Source organism: Triturus cristatus, chromosome 7, assembly GCF_964204655.1.
Source record: "Triturus cristatus chromosome 7, aTriCri1.1, whole genome shotgun sequence".
Lineage (NCBI taxonomy): Eukaryota > Metazoa > Chordata > Amphibia > Caudata > Salamandridae > Triturus > Triturus cristatus.
The window spans coordinates 1,547,095,906-1,547,111,871 of NC_140590.1; the positions used below are offsets into that span (position 1 = coordinate 1,547,095,906).

A 15,966-nucleotide genomic window follows, 5' to 3' on the forward strand; every position below is an offset into this window, starting at 1 on the left:
CAGTAGCCAATCAGGCACCATCTCAAGGAGTGACTTATATAGCCAGGAAACCAATCTGCGCCTATTGCAAAATGTCATGAAGCATTGGCACGATACAGGGACCAAGTTAGGGCCGCTGAACAATGTTTCTTAAATCCTGGTTGTGGAACGTTACGAGATCCAGCGGTGGAGATGCATCATGCAGCAGTGGTTCGAAAGAGCTTCAGGACTGTGATGCGTCGTTTTGAGTTGTCGTCGAGGATGCCGCTGATGAGGCGCTTGCGATGCACAGTCCTGTATCGTAAATGCGTTGTGCACCAGAGGTTCCGGAGGTGCTGCGAGGCTAAGATGCGAAGTCCCATGTCATATTCGAGGATGCCTTCGATGAGGGGCTTGCTATGTGAAGGCCTGCATCAAGAATGCATCACACTGTGGTGGTTCCAATGCGGCTCCAATTGGATGCATTGTACTGCATCGGTTCTGCTTACAGGACAATAGGTAGGCTGGAAGAACACCTTCAGGCCCACTTCCAAAGGTCTAGGACTGGGGTAGCACCACGTGGAGGGCTAGACTCACTTAAAGTAGAGTCCAGATGATTGGTTCAAGATGGGTAGAGCCTTTTTTGTCCCTGGGCTCTGATCAGGGGCCAGCCAACTTGCCCTTCAAATGATTCTGGTGGTTCTGAGATCAATATGCAGGTCCAGTCATTTCACTCAGGCAGCAGGGCAACAGAGTAGCAGTTCTTCTTGCTGAGCAGCACAGCTGTCTTTCTGAGACTTTCACTGGTCCAGCGGTGTACTGAAGAGTTGGGTCTGAGGGATCAATATTTTTACCTGGTGACCACTAAGAAGTCGGAAACGTTTCTGCTGATTTTCACCCCCAGAGGTGCCTGGAATGCCCAGTCTCTCTTCTCTGGCCCTAGCTTGTCTGGGGTCATAAATAACTAGTGTCAAACCCTTTGTGAGTGTTCTCAGGCTGAGCCTTTGTAATGTGCAAGTGTGGTAGATGATTGCCCATCCTGGTAACATCGATTCCTCCTTTGTCTCACTATCTGAGAGCAATAGACAAAAGACAACTGCCAGCTATGCCTAGTCATGTGACCCAGGATTCAGGCTGCAGGCACCAAATGTCTAGGACAAGAATATGCCAACTTTCTAAACATGCCATTTTTGAGAATTGTGACTTAAAATCCTACTTATCATTAAAGAGGGTTTGTAATTAAAATTATTTAGACTCCAAACTCAAAATTCCTACTTGCTCCCAATTGAAAACTAGCACTTTTAAATGCAATAAGGTAACTCCAATGTTATACTATGGGAGAAGTAGGCCTTGCAGTAATGAAAAGCAACTTTAGGAGTTTTTTACTGGACATGTAAAACTTAAAAGTACATGCCCAACTTTTAAAATGCAGTGCCCACGGCCTTCTGTGTTGCATGGGGTCTACCCTAGTGGTGGCTTATATACATTAAAAAGGAAGTTTCAGGCCTGGCAAAAGATGTGTTTTGCCAGGTCGACATGGCAATTTAAAACTGCACACACAGGCTGCAGTGGCAGGACTGAGATGTTTAATAGGACAACTTAAGTGGGTGACACAATCAGTGCTACAGGCCCACTAGTAGGATTTCATTTACAGGCCCTGGGTACATATAGTTCCACTTTACAAGGGAGTTACAAGAATAAGTTGGGTATAAGCCATATTTCACCATGTTTAAAGGCGAGGGCACAAGCACGTTAGCACTGGCTAGCTGTGGTTAAGTGTGCAGAGTCCTAAAAGCTAACAAACACAGGTTAATAAAAAAAGGAGAGTAAAGGCAAAAAGTTCGAGGATGATCCTGTAGAGAGGGCCAAGTCCAACACTTTTCTATTTAAAAACTTCATTCCTCTGTGCCTCCCTATTGCTACTCAATTAATTAATGGCAAAAATAGTAGTGCCCTGTGTAGGTTAATAGATGTGGTGTGTGTCAAGGAGTTGAGAGAAGGATCGTTTTCAAGCTAGAGCTATCTGCAGTTCTAATGAAGAATAAAATAATTGCAGAAGTGTAGCCTGGCATACAGAATACGTGGTGTAAAGATGAGGCTACTGGTTCAGCCAGCGCAGGAATTCTATACACTCTAGTGATTGAAGAAGTTGAGAGCTTAACTAGAAAATAGAAGCCCTATACCTTCTCGTCTCCTATATTTTCTGTGAGGAGGTCTACGCTCGACTGTGGAGATTTCCACACACACAAGTGCACATTTTGGTAGTGACTCTCGGTGCGACAAAGGTTAGTGGCTGGAAATGGAAGTATTGGCTTCTAAAGTGGCAACGTTCAGGGATGAGTAAGGAGGGGTGGATTATTACTAAGGGGTTTAGGGAAAGACATGCCCCCATCCACAAAACAAGAATCCATTGCTATTCACTAACTGCCCTTCTAAAGTTATTACAGCCTAAAATGATCCAAATCAGTTGTAAATGTACTAAAGCTCAGAGCTGGATTAAGTCTAACATCCAAATGGCCAACTACTGGGTCTGAAACACAGTCCCACAGAAAAATGCGCGGTAGGGACTTAAGATAAAATACTATAGGAAGTGATGTTAATTTAATTTAATGTTTAAAAGATATCTATACATAAAACATATTTATTGTATTCTTTAAATATTGCAGTAACACTTTTTTCATTTTAAAAACGTATGTAACATTAATGTACATTAAACTTTTTTTAAATTAAACTTCAGAAAAATAAGTTATTAATGCTGCTATATTTGTCATATTATACTTCATTTAAAATAAATATATAAATAATTCACCTTAATATTCAACATAAAAAAATATTTCCAAATTATTTCAAACCTTAACAAACTTTAAAACTTCTTCTATTGTTTATCATACTGCGGTCTCCAACCCCATTGTGAAGATCTCCGTCAAGTGGTTGGAACATCAAATACGGTTGCAAAGTAACTTTTTTAAGGTTGTATTTCACTTTTTTTTTGTGACTCTACCCCTATTTCAGGTGGTGGTGACATGTAAGTTTTCACTTGTGAGCACTTTACACTTGTAAATGGTGAGTAGCCAAACATAGTAAAGCTACTCAAAAGTGTAAGAGTATATTTACCCGCAGTAAATCTACATGTGCAGATTTACACATCAATTGGCTCACTAAAGTTTATTGGTTTGGGCGATAACTAAACATGCAGTTTCCCTCCTTATTTAGATTCAAGAGAACTGCTGGCTTCCCACAACAGAGTATTGACTGACTGCCAGGCAGGGCGGGTCCTGCCTGTGTCTACATGCAACATAGTGAACCTAGACAGGGAAAACAAGCAATGGCCCTGACGTTCAGGGAGAAAACAAAAAGTGAATGCAGTGTGAGCCAAACAAACACTGAGCCTACTTGATATTCATCTGTGAAATCTGTGTGTCCACTGCACCAGCGGATGCACTGATGTCACAGAGATCACCACCAAGGAGGCAAGGATCTGTAAAGATGGTGGCGGTCCGTAATGCCTCTGCTGGCCTGGGAGGCTGGCTTGCCACTCACCACAGATCTTAAATGATCACCAAAGGGTTCCATTTTGGGGCATATTCCAAATAATATTGCACGGTTTGAAGTGCAAACACCTTGAGTTTTAATGAAATGGATTGTTTGTGTAATTGTTTGTAGGAAACAGTTATGTTCACATAATGAGACAGAGAGACAGTGAGTTGTGAAATCAGACATCAATCTAAAAAATAGTGTGAGAGTGGGAAATAAATAATTACTATTGCTATAAAAACTGATTTGTATATTGTAAAGATATTGCAGTTGGGAACAATGGGGCAGTGGAAAATGTAAGAAATTGAGTTATGTGACAGAATAAGACAAGTTGAAAAACTAGGAAAAGCAAAGTTTTGGATTATATGAAGCAGAGTACTAGACTACAAAGGATGATTGACAATATGAGAGGAACAATAGTATATCCCATGTTAAGTGTTTCTCACTATATCAGGTGGCTCAAACTGTAGTCCAGTTTCAAATTGGTCTTGAATCTATCACCTGATTTAGGATTTTTCTTTGAAAATTGAGGCACAAATGGTGGTCAACGAGTTACTTTTACTTGTACACATTTTTCAAGCATGGCGATCACAAGTATTTGCTGATTGTAATGACCCGTTTGTTTGTGCCTGTTGAAATTGTTGGGGATCCTCTAATGAGGGATGGCTGTTTTGGCTTATACAGAACTTATCAATGATCAGATTACTCACCTGATTTGAGGTATGCTCGGGTCAGCTCTTCAGAATTAACAAGTATTCAGAGGTTACTCATTTCCAGCAAATATATTGCTTTAAGATGTCTGCAAGATGAAGAATACTGTAAACATCTTGTCCTCCCACATGGACCTTTAGGAGAACTTCAGAGGTCACTTTAGTTCACTCTCCGTGTATGGAGATTGAAATCAAAGTTCCTGCAGGAATAAGTTAGTGCTGTGGATTCTTTCAGAGTACAGACTAAGCCATATTTAAACTGCCTATGTTATGATATGCAGTGCATAGTAGAGGAAAGATGAATGATCTTCAGTGTTTCCTTGATGAAACAATTGGTATTTGACATACATTTAGAGTTTTAATGTGACTTCTCATCACAGCTTTATTGGCAAACTTTTAGCTATTTCAGTAATATCATATTCAATATTTAAAACCAACTCTATGCATGTTAAATTATAAAAGTAATAAAAGTTCACTAAAGTTTTACAATCACATTTCACCAAAGAAGGTCTTATGTACTGTAGTTAGTCTAGTTATTTTACCTCCAATTGACTAGGCTGATGTACTCAAAAACTGCTAATCCATTTGTTACTCATAGTTAATGAAGTTGTCCATGAAATCACTGAGATTCTGATGTTTAAATATGTTAACGTAGGTTTCAGTGAGTGATATCTAATAATTGTATATGATGCAAAAAGACAAAAAGTGATATAAGTATTATTGTGTAGAGGGACAGCATTGGCACATCAGCTGATAGTCTGGAGCACTACACTAGAAAAAATAATGCTTGTTAAGAGTTCCTAATGTAATTTTCAATGGGGAAGAGTGGGCACCCCATAATGTACCCATTCAATATACTTATCTGACTTGACCAAGCCATGGAGTAGAGCACATTTTAGCCTATATTGTAGTTGACTCCTAATCAATGTATTCATCCATTATATTTTCGATTATATCCTTATCTCTTGACATTAGGTGAGACTGCACTGGCTTTTGTATGATAGACCTTAATTGCCGAACTAATAATGTATCACCCCTGGCAGTGGTGAATGTTCAAATAGCCGTAGATGTTTATGTAAGGTCAAGGACGCTTTTAGAAACCTGCATCATCCATTTTAAATCCTCATCCTACTGAATTCCCAAGTAATCAAATCTTTCCTCGTTTATCATAAATGTGCGCCTCACAGGTGAGTGTTTATCAAAAATCCCTATCATTGTCTTTTTTGCACTAATATTCAGCTTTTTGCCACCTGTCATTTTTACTTTTGAGAAGTTTTGGTAGGGCCACTGAAAATATTTGATTCTGTGGCCATGACCTTATCTACCTAATTATTGACTTGACGCATTTGGTACATAATCCTCAAATAAAAAATTAGTTTCTAGCTTAAACAGTTACTAAAAATTAGGCAACATGTTTTACAGTGTGTTAGAATGTGGGTTTCTAGTTGGCAGAGGTTTGCACCCTGTCCAAGTAGGGACCACAATCCTAGTCAGGGTAAGTCAGATACACAACTTAAATTAACATTTATTCACCTTCTGATTCTTGGCACAGAGCAGTCAGGGCAAAGTTAAGAGGCAATATGTAAAGTATTTGTGCAACACTTAAATTACAGATTACTGAAAACACCACAAAAAGACTCCTCACTGGTAAAACAATAGAGAGTATTTACAGGAGTAAATCAAGACCAAAATGACAAAAATCCAATAAGTGGAACTTGAGGTATGAATTTTTAAAGAATAAGCTGCAATATAGTGCTTAGAATTCAATAATGCTTAGGGGTTACTTGAGGTCACGCTGGACCTTAGTAAATACAAAGTTTCAAGCTGATCGCGATGGAGGGCAGGCCAGCGACAGGACCAATGCAGGGCCCGCTGAAAAAGTACCTTGGATGGAGCAAGCGTCGGCTTTGAAGACTCGATGTGTCGGCTCCAAATCATGCAATTGGGTCGATGTGCCGAAGTTGAGCCTTGCAGTCTGGTCCCACGTCATTGTCGACCCCTACAATACAGGCACTGCATCTTCGTTGAGCCTTGCGGTCTGGACCTCTGCTGCTGCGTCGTCACTGAACCTCCAGAATGGGAGTTGGCTATTTCCTATCCAGAGCCACTGCACCGCTTAAGAAGATTTCATCCAGACAAATCCAGGAGAAGGGTCACTTCACAGCTTGAGAAGCATACCTCCCAAGTGACTGTACAGCTGGAGAAGAGCACCCACAGATTCCTCCACTGCTGGAGAAGGAAACGGCAAGAGCCACCCCTTGTCAGGGAAAGCAGGTCTCCAGAGCACTCTGCCGCTCTAGAACTGTACCTCCAGGGCAACTTCATAAGAGGAGACGGGAACTCAACAGCACTTCACAGCTACAGAAGGATATCGCTCTTTGCCAGCAGTTGAAGCAGAATTGAAGGAAGTCTTTGATTGCCCTGAGACTTTAAAAACAGGGGGCAAGCCAGCAAGACCTTGAAGAAACTTGGGTTCAAGGATGTACATATCCGGTCCAGTCCTTCTCACTCCCAGACAAGAGGCAGCAGATAGCAGACCAGCACAGCAAAGCAGGTAGCAAAGTGGCAGTCGCTCCCACAGCAAAGCAATCCGCAGGCAACAGGCCAACACAGCAAAGCAGTTAGCAGAGTGGAAGTCCATCCTACAGCTCAGCAGCTCGTCTTTCTGGCAGAATGTCCTTGGATCCAGCAAAGTTCTGATTTTAGGGCTCCATTCCCTTTAAAAGTGGGATTTTTCAGACTTACAATTTAAAATCAACCTTCATAAATTATAATTATAAATTGTGAGTCCAGAGACACCAAACTCCAAGTCTCTATCTTTTCCCAGTTGAAATTTACTCTTAAAAGATGTTTTAAGGCAATCCCAATGTTAACCTATGGGAGATATAGGCCTTGCAGCAGTGAAAACCGAACTTGATAGTTTTTCTCTACCAGGTCATGTAAAACCTCTTTGAAGTCTGGACTGTGCCGATGTTCTGTGCCGATGTTCTGTATCAGGACCTTCCAGAAAATCTGACCCAGTCATTAAAAATTATGCAGAACATGGCAATCTGCCTATTGTATAAAATACCAAAATATTCATCAGTGTCTTGATACGAGGAGAGACTTCACTGGTTGCCAGTTTTAGAGTTTAAAATACTTTTTTGTATTAATCATTTGATTACAATAAAAGAGAAAATGCAAACATTGAGATAAAATAATTTCCATGATTAAACATTGTATAAAAGAACATACATAATTAGTAATACCAGGTTTATACATATATTAAAAGCAGTCTAACCAATTAATATTTTATAGGCATGTTCTAAAAACTGAACCGTCCTTATAATTGCACTGTCCTCTTGGAGCCTGAAACAATAGCGTACAGCCTCTGCAGTTGTTCTTATTTTAGCATTATTAAACTGGTTAGCAATGGCAAAGTGCCCAGAATCCTAAAGCTAGCAAAAATGAAGTCAGCAAAACAGGCAGGAAGGCAAAATGTCAGGGGAAACCACACTAAGGCTACCAGGTCTAACACAGTGGAAGGCCCTGTGAAATGTTAATTGATCAACGTGCAGATGCCTATTGCTGTGTTTGGTTGTTAACGAGGTGGAATCTTTGCACAGATAGTTTTACTATGTGTAAATATCACAAAATAATGAAGGAATACTATCACAAAATGTGCACAAAATGTCCCACAATATGCCAAAGAATGTGCCTTTTCCTGCTGCATTATTTGGTACTCCCTTGCTGCATAATAACTCTAGTGGCCCTGATTATTGGTTGTAACCCAAGGCCACAAATGCTCATTTCAGTCATAAGGCATTAACAAATCCGTTCACAGGGCATGTTTACCGAGTGAAACAATCAGTATATGGAGCAACTCTAATACGTAGGCTACTCTGGGGACTAGGGGGCATATGTATCAACATCTCCATTTGCGATTCTCAAATAGCGATTTTTTTGAGAATCGCTATTTGAGAATTGCAAAACGGGATGTATTTAAAAAATCGCACAACTTTTGCGTTTTCTTAAAATTCCTTAATTGCGATTAGCAAATTGCGAAATCGCAATTAAGGAATACCTTCCCATTCATTCCTATGGGCCAGGAGGCCCATAGCAATGAATGGGAAGTCCTTCTCAATTTGCGATTCGCTATTTGCTAATCGCAAATTGAGAATATTTTCAAAGGTGCAAGGGTGTCATGATGACACCCTGATGCACCCCTGAAATCAGCATGTGTGCACATATGGCGCACATACATGTCCTAAGGGCATGTATGTGCACCACATGGCACTTTGAAATATGCAAAAAAGTGCATATTTCAAAGAAATCACAATTTACCACCAACTTGAAGTTGGTGGTAATTTGCGATTTCTTAAGGAGAAATCGCACAACTTGGGTGCGTGTTACATTGCATTTAAGAAATCGCAATTTGCGATTTCTTAAATGCTTACGCAAACTTAAGAAATCGCAAATTTAGCGATTCCTTAAGATTGCGAGGCTGAAATGCCTCATACATCTCCTTTTGCGATTTTGTATTCGCAAATGCTGTTTTTTTGCGATTCGCAGCGTTTGCGAATACAAAATCGTTTGATACATATGCCCCTTAGTTATTTTAAATTCAGGATTGGAAACGGTGAATAAAATCACAGTCGTTTTTGTTGCTGAAGCTTCACCATTCTAAAACATCTAATGGCAGGGTTCAGCAAACCTCAACAGCTCAGGCTAGTTACCCTCAACTAGGTGAGAGAGCCAGACCACCATGAATGGGTCTCAGTGTCATACAGTAAGCATTATGAGATTACTGGAGTCAGTGATTATTCCTCTGTGGTGACCGGTATAAAAAAAATGGACGCCCCCTGCTGGGGATTCCAAGCGAGGGTTGTCATAACCTGACCGCATAACCTGGATGCTAGAAGATGTTTGCAGTGCCAGATTAAACCCTGTGTAGCCAGGGCCTGACTGGGAACGCTTACTGACCCTGGCAATAGTGTCGGACTAGCCAGAGTGGGTGCGTGTGGAAAACTCTGCAGCTGCTTTTGTTACAGGAGCCCGATATTACAGCTATGTTGCCCAACAAGCCCCCGGTAACAAAAACAGCCTCCAGGGGTCCGAAACTGGCCCCCACCCTGGCGGCCCACTAGGGAAACGCCCGGTGCCTGCTACACCTAGTCCAGGCCTGGTGGAGGCCCCTAGGCAATCTACATTTTGGGGGCCTCTCTGCAAACAATTTAAGAAAGCTTGATTGAAATTTTATTTCAATATCAAATCAATATTAGGTGCCTACTTTGCCTATTTGGTAATCAGGAACTGGGTATTTGCATATTTGTAGTATCTGTGATTGCCATACCAATGTGTTTAATTGATAATGTTACAATTATCCATGAGAACTCTACATTTTATATCAACACATTGACAGGTGTGGGTCTTTTGACATGGGTTGTTAGAAATATCTGATGCACCATTTATTTCAGAAGCTGAAGCAGGGATCCTGAAGTGTTTCGTTGTATTGTTAACTCCCCACTCACTCACTCACAATTGTTTCTTTTATCCATGATTTTGCTTTCGAAATGTAGGTGTGTTTCTACAAGATTATCATGACCATATATGTTCTTGCATACTTTAATAGAGTAATAGGGGCAACAACTGTGATTTTTCTTTAAATGGATAGTGTTATTACACAAGCAATATGGTAAGTGCAATGGTTAAAATATGTTTACTCATACTCCCTTATACTGAATCTTTTTCAGAACCTGAATGCAGCACAATCCAGCTTCTTACCTGACAAAGAAAAGCAAGAACTGATAAAGCAACTCAGTGAAGCTTATAAACACTGACATAATCCTGTGTGCTCAAATAGTCCAAGCATCTTTTTTTAAATTCACCTTAGTTCAATGCAGTAATTATTGTGTTTAGTTTCACCCATGTTTATCTTAAACACTGGAGGAGTCCTTAGTGCTGTTTGAGTCCTGACAAAGAATATATTGTTTTTCTTTATCGTCCTTTGCATTTACCATAAACTATTATTAGAATATCCTACTGAATTTGATGAATTTCTCAGAAAATGCTGACTGGTTTTCAGTTTCTATATAGCTATTGATTTGAAAACATCTGGAATGTAGTTACTTTCCAAAAATCTTTGTAGTCAACTTGGACAAATTAGTAATTTCCCATATATCCATCTCTATATGAACCTCATGATACTTTTACTCTCTCTTCAAGTGTTTAAGCCACATATACTTGCTTTACTCGTACAACAAATACAGAATCTGTGTGCCGCAGTTACTGCTCACCTGAATTTAGAGTCAGTCTCTGCCATTCATCTCCCTCCAACTCCATTCCCTCTCCCATTTGACATGTCTGCAGTTATTGTACACATACAGTATCGAGCTGCAAGTGCTTGCTTCTTCATGTTTACTCATCCAGGATACATACCTCTCACTGAATCAACAACCGACCTTGGAGCTGCTCTGAATCCAGAATGAAAAAGGAAACAAAGTGATATTTGAGAACAAACCCAAACATTCCCCCATCACATAATCATAGTGCATGACTTTAAAATGGATTATGTATGGTAATATATCTCTAGACACCACATATTAATTGCAGACTATAAGAACACCTGCAAATATTTTGGAAGAAAATGTATTTCCAAGCAGGAATCTTAAATCATAAATCTTAGACTTTGCCTGTTTTAGGTATTTGTCTAAATAATCATTTTTAAAAATGCATTGAAACATGGACTTGAGTTTCTCTTTTTGACTTTTAGGATTCAAAGAAATATTACATGAAATCATTGCTTGTGTTTAAAGCAACAGAGCTGCCCAGCCCAGCATAGAACAGATAGGGCCGGATCCATATTCGGTTTATAGGGTTACCAAATGAAAATACATTTACACTAGACAATGCAAATGGAACATATTTATATTGCCAGAGATCTCTCAAATCAGGCTTGGATTTAGACCCACTGTAACTACATTGGGCACTGGGTTATTTGAATTACATTTACATTCTTGTTCAAGGATTGAATATATATATATATACAGAATATTCATCTCAGCAGGTCCTCAAAATGTACATCAAAAGAGGGTTTGCTCCTGGTCTTTTTATTCAGACAGACACAACTGGCAAAACGTAAACATGCCTGGACGATTATGTAAGGGTTCAAGCCTGGGATTGTGGCACCACATGTGTTGTGCACCTATGCAGTTGTTTGGAAAAAAAAGATTTCTGAGCCTTAGGATGGGGGAATGGCCCTTTTGGCATCATCTACCTGCCTGGCGCCGCATAAATGACAATATAATGTGTAGGGGGTGCGGGTGCAGTAAAGAATAGATCAAGCTTGTGGTATGTCCTTGCCCTGCACCACTTATTGACCGAAGAATGCTTTAACGGGGCAAATGGAACAAACTTGGTGTGAGCTCCTGCCGACAAGCCATCCGTGCATCCATGAACCCAGAGAATCCGATGCTTAACATCCGGTTCACTAAGTTTGTTATAAGAGCGGCAAACAGGTTTGCCTAGTGGGAGTGCCAGTAAGCTGACCACTACAATCCTGTATTGGGCTGCTTTAATTCTAACAAGTTGTCAATTGGCATATTTTCCTGTGCTAATCGATAACGGCCCTGTCTGGTACACTGGCTGTCCTTTCCAAGGCTTGGTGTTTTTTGTGATTTTTTGCCATCTTCTGTAGGGATTAATTCTTTTATAAATAGAGCCACAAAGCCAGTGGAATCACTAGCAGAATTTTAATGATTAGAGCCCTGTCTACAGAGATGTTGTTCAACATCTTGGGTGCATGGATGTCAAAGACTTGTTGCTTTGGTTTTTTACACTTTTCCAGTCTGATGATGTCTGGTAAGATGAGAACCATGGAAGATGCTGAGCATGGGTACTGGTTATGATGATGTGTCATTCTAGTGTAGCAAATTTCCTTCAAGTGGTAGATGTACAGATATAATGGCAGCAGATGAAAGGCAGAAAAGAGGTGGTGCACGGTGCAGCTGCATGTTGTGCTTATTAGGAGAGCAAAAAGTTTTCAGAACAAAGATAAATATATGCAGTTTGTACAATAAATAAACAAATCTTTTATGTAGAATTCTTACAGCTAAATTATGTATATAAATAATCTATTGACAATTTAAGGTACTGCTATTAAAAATGTACTTTTGTGGAAGCCAGACATATTCAGCCTTTTTTATTTCCAATTTATTTGCTTTACAAGGTGTACCTAATTTTCTTTTCTTTATCCAAATCTGAAAACTATCAGAACAACAGTCTACAAAGAAAAAGGAACCATGAATGCAACATTACTTGAGGTAGCAGATCTAGTCCTTATTATTTTTAACAGACAGTAGAATGTTGGTGTAGCCACAGAAACACATTAAATAAATAAAAGCACTCCTAATTTGAGGCATGAGCTTAAAACATAAATCCTCATTGAAGTAACAAATTACTTCCTTCTTAACAAACTTCCACACTGTGCTTGAAACAGTGTTCTCTCTTAAATCTAACAATAAGTTTTAGTGACACCACCTCTTTCAGTCTTTCATCTCCTGCCAACATAGGTGTACATGTAGTCCCTGAAAACACTGTGCTGCACAAAAAGCATACCCAAATCTGGATTTAAGAAATGCTTTCCATTCATGACCCAGCAAGGACCTCATACCACACTCCTCATAATATCTGCTTAGATATAGCAGAGCTGTTAACGATAATGGCCAGTCCTCAAGGATCTTCCCTCAGCCCGACGCTGTTCAATGTCTACATGGCGCCACTAGCACGCATCGCCCGACAGCACGACCTCAACATAATCTCCTATGCCGACGACACTCAGCTGATCCTCTCCCTCACCAAGGACCCCCTCACCGCCAAATCCAACCTCCACCAGGGAATGAAGGCCGTCGCAGACTGGATGGAGGACAGCCACCTCAAACTGAATACAGATAACAAGGAAATCCTCATCCTCGGGTTCAACCCCTCCGCATGGGACAACTCCTGGTGGCCCACGTCACTGCGGTCCCCCCCGGCCCCCACCGGCCATGCACGCAACCTGGGAGTCATCCTCGACTCGAAATTCTCCATGACCAAACAAGTCAACGCAGTCTCCTCCACCTGTTTCAATACCCTCCGCATACTCCGCAAGATCTACAGATGGATCCCGACAAACACGAGGAAAACAGTCACCCAGGCCCTAGTCAGCAGCAGACTCGACTACGGAAACGCGCTCTACGCTGGAGCCTCGTCCAAGCTCATCAACAGACTACAGAGAATCCAGAATGCCTCGGCACGCCTGATCCTTGACGTCCCACGCCGCGACCACATCACCCCCCACCTGAGGAACCTGCACTGGCTCCCCGTCGACAAAAGAATCTCCTTCAAGCTTCTTATCCACGCACACAAGGCACTCCACAAAACCGGCCCAGCTTATCTCAACAGTCGACTATCCTTCTACGTACCTAACAGGAAACTCCGCTCCGCTGACCACGCCCTGGCCACGGTCCCACGCATCCAGAGAACTACTTCCAGAGGCAGATCCTTCTCCCATCAAGCCACCAGGACCTGGAACACCCTCCCCCTCTACCTGCGAAAATTTCTATAACAATGGCTAGCTGAAGGGCTTCATGCAAAGGCATAGGGGCATGCCACGTAAATGCTGGTGTAAAAGGATTTCCTTGACACCCTAATCTGGTAAAGATTTTAAACAACAGCACCCAAGGTTAGTTGAGTATCTACAGTCCAGGTCTAACCAGAAAATAGTTTGATGTTTACCTTGATAGGGATGCTCAAGTGAAACTTGCAAGCATCTATACACCATGTCATCTGTGAACAGGATCCTAATCCTAAAAGGAGCTTAAATGTAAATACATTCTCTTAATTTTAGAACCCCAGTTCTGCTGATGCAGATACCAGTCATTCTAGGGACAGTGGAAGCATGAATTCTTACAAAACAATTATAATTATTTATTAGGCTGGCTGTGAATTTTTAAGGACCTCTGAAGATATTCTCTCAAATTATGTTGGTGTTCAGTTCACATCCCTGAGGATGAAAATCAAGGAGGGGTGACCCAGTAGACATAAATTATGTTCTGTGTAAAGCCAGATTTGTCAAACCTTTCATTTACAGGACCCGATTTATTATCATTTCCGAAGCAACAACACCAACCACCTTAATATATAGCCTTGCAAAGTTGTAAAGCACTTATAATTTAATGTTCTGGACTTACTGTTTAGTCTCATCTCAGCCTTGCTAACACTAATGCACTCTATCCACTGATTTACGAAATCCTGGTTTACATCTACTATCTTAAAAATGAAGATGCCTTGCTACTTACTTTTTGTTTTTGTTTATACTACATCTTATGTAAATTGATTTTATGAGCATTGTGCATAATCTCTTTTGACTAATTTTTTCATTAAACATTTTTTGCTAGTTTGAATGTTAAATATACATGGTAAATACTTGCAAGACACTCATTTGATGACAAGTGCAATGCTTTATAAAGACCTGTATTTTACCATTTCAACATTTGTGGATTAATTTTGAGCCTCATGCTGTAATTCCATGGCTCAGAAATTCAGCTTTAAGATGCCAAAGACCCAGGCCTCCCAGTAGTGACACCCATGACTGCAGATTAGCTTGTTGAAGATGGGGATGGGTGGGAGGAGGGCCTGACCCACAGGAGCTTGGGAGTGGCTGCTGAGGAAGGCCCAGATCTCTGTGAACCAGATGGAGATGGCGCCAGCGGGGCATGACAGCATTCGGATGCTAGTTTGGATCTTTGGACATAGTAGTAAGATATACAAAATGTTGTGGAGGTGATAGGCATCTCGCACATTGGGGGAAGGCAGCTCTTTTTATACTCGCAGAAAAAGGTGACAGGGAGGGAGAGGGCGTGGGATATTAGGGGGGCTGTGGCTCTAGACCTGCACACAGTGGCAAACAAGACGAAATGGAAAACACTCAGTCCTCGACCATGATGCAGACTAATCTCCAATGGATTGGGGAAAACACCTCTCTGGAGATCATTTAATGGTACGTCGATAGCTTTGGTAACACATTGAAAAAGGGGGCGGTGATGAAATATTTGGGGCACCAATCACACAATTTGATTTTGCTACCAGAAACACATTTGAAGGGTACGCAATGTGATTTCCTGAGTTGAGGCCAGTACAGAACTTTGGTACACGCGGTCTACTACACGGGTACGAGGGCAACCGGAATCCTGGCCCATAGGTCCATACCATTCCAGATCACAAAAACATTGGTGGATCCTGGATGTTGGGCACCGAGTGGGGAGGCACATGGAAAAAGGAAACCTAATCGTAGCCTTCTGATATCTCCTGCCGGCCTTCAGGCGACTGGATTGGAAGAGGTGGGTTGGTAGATGGTCAAGTGCCTAGAAGCGATGTTAATTGTAGGGGGAGACTACAATCGGAAACTACAGGGGAACTAGATAGGATGCTTCAATCGGGGGTGGGGACACACAGGGATGACCCAATTGTTTGCATATTCCTGGCAGCAAAGGGTATGGCGGGCCTCACATCCGGGTGTCAGGCAATCCTCTCATGCAGCCAACGAGATGTGCTCTTTGTCATGATTGGACTACTTCCTAGTGTAGGGGGTCCAACAGCACAGATAAAGGAACACCTTGTTTTTGCCTAGGGGCAACTCTGATCACTTCCCTCTCTTCACAGAGCTGTGGGCCTATGGATCCTGGACCAGTACTGGTTGGCACCTGCACCCCCTGGGTGTTTATCGATTGGGCCATCTGGAGACACG

General features: G+C 41.3%; 1 protein-coding gene across 1 annotated transcript in view; it reads left to right on the forward strand.

Annotated features, from left to right (window-relative positions):
• LOC146812342 (adenosine deaminase-like) overlaps positions 1-12,364 on the forward strand; it is a 195,416-nt gene extending 183,052 nt beyond the window's left edge. Inside the window, exon 11 of the mRNA XM_085619335.1 lies at positions 9,935-12,364. Coding sequence (XP_085475461.1) covers positions 9,935-10,021 — 87 coding nt within the window. The 3' untranslated portion in view covers positions 10,022-12,364. The remainder of the gene's footprint in view (positions 1-9,934) is intronic.
• The last annotated feature ends 3,602 nt before the right edge of the window (positions 12,365-15,966 follow it).